The 6,432-nt window shown below is 35.5% G+C and overlaps 1 protein-coding gene across 2 annotated transcripts; it reads right to left on the bottom strand.

The window, feature by feature from the left end:
- Positions 1 to 549: 549 nt before the first annotated feature.
- On the bottom strand, positions 550 to 5,504 carry LOC142633712 (uncharacterized). Of its 2 annotated transcripts, none has more exons than XM_075807957.1 (3): positions 5,281 to 5,504; positions 2,340 to 3,248; positions 550 to 1,664 (listed from the first exon to the last, which is right to left on the bottom strand). In XM_075807957.1, exons 2-3 carry the CDS (start codon positions 3,210 to 3,212, stop codon positions 771 to 773), a joined length of 1,767 nt encoding a protein of 588 aa, XP_075664072.1. In that variant the 5' UTR covers positions 3,213 to 3,248; positions 5,281 to 5,504; the 3' UTR covers positions 550 to 770. The 2 variants fall into 2 exon arrangements, with proteins under 2 accessions (XP_075664072.1, XP_075664077.1); XM_075807962.1 differs by lacking the exon at positions 5,281 to 5,504 and adding an exon at positions 3,789 to 4,519.
- Positions 5,505 to 6,432: the final 928 nt, after the last annotated feature.

Genomic DNA, 6,432 nt, shown 5'->3' with positions numbered 1-6,432 from the left:
TGAGTTCCCCAACACAAGTATCATCTTTCTCTCTCTTATAACTTTGGTTTGACTTTTGTTTGGGTTAATATTTAGCTACTTTTGGAAGTGAGAATTTGAATTTATATCAAAACACAGTATTGGCTATACATTTGAATGTGTCAATCAATTACTTGAGTAATATTACAAAGTAATTTTGTTATGAGTTTTGATTATCATAATAATCTTCTTTAAAAGAATGAAGAATTTGAACAATTTATTTGAAACTTAAAAAGTTTAGTTGTAAATTTAAAAAAAAAAAATTGGAAAAATAAGCAAACTATAACATAATTTCAAAAAATATGGACCATCTCATAAAGGAATAATAACAATCAAATACTACACTAGAAATAATAGAATGATATATTGGTAGAGATAGAAAAATGAAAAATAATTTTAAAAATTGTTTAATATTTAGGAAAAAAAATTATCTTCAACATATTTTAGAGAACAAATTATATTTTATATCATAATTACAAAAAATAATTATCTATTCTCATGCATTGCGTGGGTTTGCGACTAGTGGTAGTGTTTAGAAGAAATGACAAATGAATGTAAATTTTGTATGCTTGTAGCTTCATGAAGCAAATAATCATCTCTACTCCCCAGTTTCAGTGACCACATTAAATCCATCTACATAGGATAGCATTTTGTCATAGTCAAGACAGGATCACTGCAGCTACATTGTTTGCTCATAGGATAGCATTTCATCATAGTCAAGAAAGGATCACTGCAGCCACATTGTTTGCTCATCAGTTTATAAACACTGCTCCACATGTATTTACAAAATGCCTGCCTATCCCAACCCGACTTTGAAACTGCTTCCTACATATAATCATTGGCCTTACACCAAATGCACATGTATGAGCAAGAACCATGGAAAGAGTAGCATTCCGCATACTCTCAGATAAAATCTCAGATCCATTTTGCACCAACCTGCTGCTTATGTTAGCAATAGATGACCCATTTTGTTTAGTTGCAACTACTCTAGGTACCTGCAAAGGATTAGAATAAGCAGCACCGACATTTTTTTTCTTATGAATCTGCAATCTATCCTCTTGTATCTCACCCCTCTTATAGTTTTGTACTACTTCACATTCTTTCTTGGAGTAATTTAAAATTCTCATGGCTTCATTCACTAAACCAATGGCATGCCAAGCATCGGCAACAAGTTGAATAGTAGTCTTTTCAGGAACAACACCCTTCTCTTCCATAACATGGATCAATTCCTCTGCTTCCCATGGTTGTCTTGCTTCTCCATATCCCCATATTAGAGTCTCAAAAGTTTTCAAATTGGGGGGAATGCCCATTTGACACATTTTCTCATAAACTCTCAAAGCATGCTCCATTTTACCTGCACTGCACCATCCACTAATGATGGTAGTGAAGATCACGACATTTGGGTGTACACCAGATTTGCCCATGGAAGTCAGGAGTGATTCAGCCTTTTCAGGCTCTCCAGAGCGCACAAAGCCTTTTGCAAGAATACTAAATGCATGGATGTCAGGTTCTATGCCAGCCTTCACCATGTCATTGAAGATCTTCATGCCTTTGTCCATGAGCCCGGCTGAGCTCCATGCATCCATTATGGTGCTAAATGTTATCACATCTGGTTTGACCCCAAATTCTTCCATCAATGTCAGTGCCTGTCCAATTTATACTTTTTTAAGTAAATGTCTGCATACTGCATAGTAAGTTAGAAGAAATTAGATGCATTCAATATGCTGTGGTCCCTATAGAGTGCTATAGTTAACATGAAACATGAATTTTCTCCTGACTTCTCTTTCTCCATGGATTCTCATTTATAACTTCCTTAGAGTGCAGTCTAAAAAATAAAATTTAATTCCAAAGTCTTATCGAGTGAAAACAAATGTTTCAATTACGGGGATGTAATGCATATTATTGCAAGCTCATAACCATAAAAAGTGTATGAAACAGGACTGTTTCTTTTACTTCTTATATGAGCTGATTGGTCATATTGAATTAAAAAAAAAAAAAAATTTGGAAGATTGGTCATATAAAAGATTTGATCACCTTGTTGTGATCTTCCATTTAAAACGTAAAAGACACAATTACTCATTTCCATCCTCAAAAGCCATGGGCCACCTACATTTATAGCATAAACTCTTAAGCTTACTCAAAGCATTTCTAACAAAATAGAATGTACCTAGAAAAGTAGTTAACTCAACAGTGTGAAAGTTGTTTTTACTAGTGACGAATAACTTATTTCCTGATTCTAGGATGGGATCTACTCAAAGAGTATAATTCCACAAAAGAAAGAGAATGTATCAATAAATTGAATACTACTAATGGAAACTCACCTCATCAACCCCATTGCTGTCTGAAAGGTCTAGAAATCCTTTGATAAGTGAGTTGAAAACAAAAATATTTGGATGTACACCAAGATCCTTCATTCTGTGCACAAACCTCAAGGCGTCTGTCATATCACCTTCTTTACAATAACCGTTGATGATTATACCACACGTACGCTCATTAGGCCTTGCTTTATTTATTTGCATCTCCAATATCATTCCTTCAGCCTTACTTGTCTCCCCTTTCTGAGCATAAGCCCTTGCTAATGTGTTGTAGGTGACAACATCGGGTTGCACACCAGATGCCACCATCCTATATACCACATTCCATGCTTCCGTAATGTTCTTCTTATTACACCAGGCTCTAACAAGAATATTAAATGTCCTGTCATTTGGTTTCATTTCTTCCTCCAACATTAGCTCTAGCAGTTTCAGAGATTCTTCTGGCTTACCAACAATTCCATACCCCTTAATTAGGGCGTTGAAAGTGCTGGTTGTGGGCTTACATCCACTCTGCTTCATCCTGTGCAAAATTTTCATTGCTTCCTTAACATTTCCAGCTTCACAGAAAGCATTGATCATGGCATTAAACAATATTGAATCTGGCTTCAGTCCATTCTCTTCCACTTTAGATATGAGTAAAGGAATGGACATGAAATGCTTTTGAAGGGTCAAGGCAGCTACAAGAGTTGTATACGTTATAAGAGTTGGTCTGTGTCCTTCTTCTGTAATACTGTTGAAAATGGAATGGGCTTCTTGAGGCTTCCCCTTTTCTATCAAAATACTCATCAATTTTGTTCTTGAACGCACTGTTGGGCAACCGAGGTTGCCCAAACAAACAGGGCAGTTGGATTTAGTTTGCGAATCTACTGAAGTTGACATTGAATGTAATTGGTCCTCTTTGTGGACATATGGTTCCTGGGAAGTTCAAAGATTATAAGACTGTGAATGTCACCATCAATACATGTGAATATAGATACATTATTATTATAAGTTATGATGTATTTCTGACCGTAAATAGGCCAAGCATTAAAAGATTTACAGTTTTTTTTTTCCTGAAACTGACCTCAAACCAGCTAAGCGAACAACTATCTAACTGCACTATCTAACAGAAAATATGTGAATTTGGAGTGAAGAATCAAAGTTTCCAAGCAATGTGAAGGTATCAAATGCTAAGCAGTTAATTATATACTTTTAGTACACATTAAAATTTATCACAAGGAAGCCAATACTCTGTAGCAACAAAGGGCTGATTCTGTAACTGAGACAACTGCTGCAGACAATAAGACATCTTGATCTTAATGTTGAACTTATGAGAAATTAGGAGCAGGAAAAATATTTGATAAACCAGAGATCTTTAGATGAAACAAGGCAGAGATAATTACATTAACTAGATAACTACCATGATTCGTGATACTTCAATTATTTTCTTCCTAGTGATTTTTCCTTGGCGCTTACCCATGATGACAGTATGGACTCTCCCCCAAAAAAATCTCCACATATCTCTCAACCTGCTTTTCAATACGTTATTGTACCACTTTCCTGCTTAGGTCGGACTTATGTCTGACTACTGTACCATACAGAAAGGCCAGAAGGCCTATATCTCACTTTCTTCCTCAGCTTTATGTTCTCAAGACATATGGCTAAAATAGTGTCTCCTCCTAGGTGGAACCTAGAAAGATCAACCAAAACTTAAACAAAGATTTGACTAAGAGAATGAGCCCTATGAATGTAGCTTTCCAGCAAGTTGATTTGTGCAGTCACCAAATAAAACTAGGAAGTTACCAAGCAAACAAAAGGAGAAACAGTTTATCTAAATCAATCGCTATGGTGAGTATATAAGAAGTCACTAAACCCTCCACAATGGTTTGAACAGCATGGAAATCAAGTCCAATATGTTTTCTCATGACAATTAATCTGATTGGCTGATTGCTAATGCAATCAATTTTCCCCCCTTAAATATTCATTTGTATAAGGTCAATTCAATTATGCAACAAAAGATGCCACTCCTATTTATTATTGGACACTGCGGTGATATTATGATAATTCCAATTTATGCCTTCAACTTATGGCTAACAATACTTATTCCGTATCATAATCATGGAACATAAGATTGAATGGTCCTTTGAAGCAGGTAACTTACCACACTCTTTTACAGTGTCATTACTAGACACTGTAAAAGAGAATCCGTCATATGCAATAATGGGTCACAGCAAAATCCGAATTCTATGGTCATCAATTGTACAAGAGAATAAAACCCAGTGCTCAACAAATTTGCAGTATAAACAGAATTTTATGGTCATCTAACCCTGATGCCAGACATACCAAAATATGATTTGTGAAGTTTTCTCTCAAAATAAAACAGAAATTTCCGGGGCTACTTGTGAAGGTCGTGAGAATCTAGAGGTAGCAGTGTGCAAAGATAGTAGGTTCAGCCTTTCAAGAAGTACCAAATGTTCAGATAGAGAAGTCATCTTGCATTTTGCTCACAAAAGCAGAAGCAAATCAATCCATCAACGAGCAGACACCAAAAAAAGTTCGATTTGATCGCACCCAACCTTCTTAAATGCTAAATTTTTATTAAATTGTCACCAACAATGAAAAATTTGATGATCATACTAGCCAATCATGAGCTATATATTCTTCCATTTTCTAAGCACTCCGCTACAAACCCAAATCTGTCAAATTGATAGACCCAATTATGCTTTTATATTTCTCTCTTTCAAAATCCATAAGACACAATTTTGCTGAAGCAAAAAAGAAAAGAAGAAGCAATATTTGAAACCAAATACAAAGTATTCTAAAGTGTGTGTGTGTGTGTATTATATGTCAGTACAGACACCAATATCGCATATTTGAAATTTGGGGAGCTAGTAATAGTAGTACGTTATTTCTAAGCAATGTTGATACCCAAATGACATGAAGAAGTATGTTTCAGTTGGAGTGGTACCTGTTTAGTTGAGCCAAATTTGCAAGGCGTGGAGAGAGAGTGAGAGAGAGGTTTGCATGGTCGGTTGTAGTAGCAGTAGTGTTGTGCATGTAGCCCATGAGTGCTGTAGCGTAGTAGTGTAGTGATCTTCTGTGTTGGTGCTGTGACATCCAGTCATCCACAAGAGAATCTCATCCACAAGTACTTACCAGATTCTGAGATTTTGGTTGGATAATATGTTGAGGCTGGTGGTATGGAGAAGTGGAGAACCAAAAATATGAGTAGATTTTTTGGGGAGCAGATTTTGCCACGCCAGTTTAATAAGCAAGGTTTTTCACACAAAGCCCATTCTCTCCTCTCCTCTCCACCCACCCCCCTAAATCAGCCCATTAAGTGTTTCTTTGATTTTTTTTAATTTTACTCTTGTAATAGGCCCAATTGGGACATGCAATGAATTCTTGCTTGTTGATTCTCATAAACTTTTCTTTTAATTTTTCAGAAAAGCTCCAATTAAGGTTTGACGGAAATGGTACCTAGAACGAAAAATTGTTTTTCATCCTTTTGGCCTCTCCTTATCCGGTTTGGCCAGAAATGAAGCCAGAATGACATTTTTTATTTTCTTGAATTTTTTTTACTATATTTTTTGGGAAATAGTTTTTCTCATTTTCGGCCTGTCCCCGACTGGTTTGGCTAGAAATGAAGACTGAATAACCTTTTTTAATCTTTTGATTTTTTTACAATTTTTTTTTTAAAATTTTTTGGGAAAGCTCCAACTAAGGTTGGCAGAAATGGTACCTAGAATGAAAAATTGTTTCTCGCCTTTTTGGCCTGTTCTAGTCCAGTTTGGCTAGAAATGAAGCCAGAATGACATATTTTTAATTTTTTGATTTTTTTTCTATTTTTTTGAATTTTTTCAGATATGCTCCAATCACAGTCGGAAGAAATGGCACCTAGAATGAAAAATAGTTTTTCTCCTTTTCGGCTTGTCCCAGTCCGGTTTGGCTAGAAATGAAGCTATATTAACATTTTTTTTTTGAATTTCTTGAATTTTTTGATTTTTTTTTGAATTTTTTCGGAAAAGCTCCAACTAAGGATGGCGAAAATGGTACCCGAAATGAAAAACAATTTTTATCCTTTTCAGCATATCCTAGTCCGGTTTGGCTAGAATGATAC

The sequence above is a fragment of the Castanea sativa genome, chromosome 1, assembly GCF_040712315.1.
Source record: "Castanea sativa cultivar Marrone di Chiusa Pesio chromosome 1, ASM4071231v1".
NCBI lineage: Eukaryota > Viridiplantae > Streptophyta > Magnoliopsida > Fagales > Fagaceae > Castanea > Castanea sativa.
The sequence above is the reverse complement of the archived record's forward strand: the minus strand, read 5'-3'. Positions and strand labels throughout refer to the sequence as shown.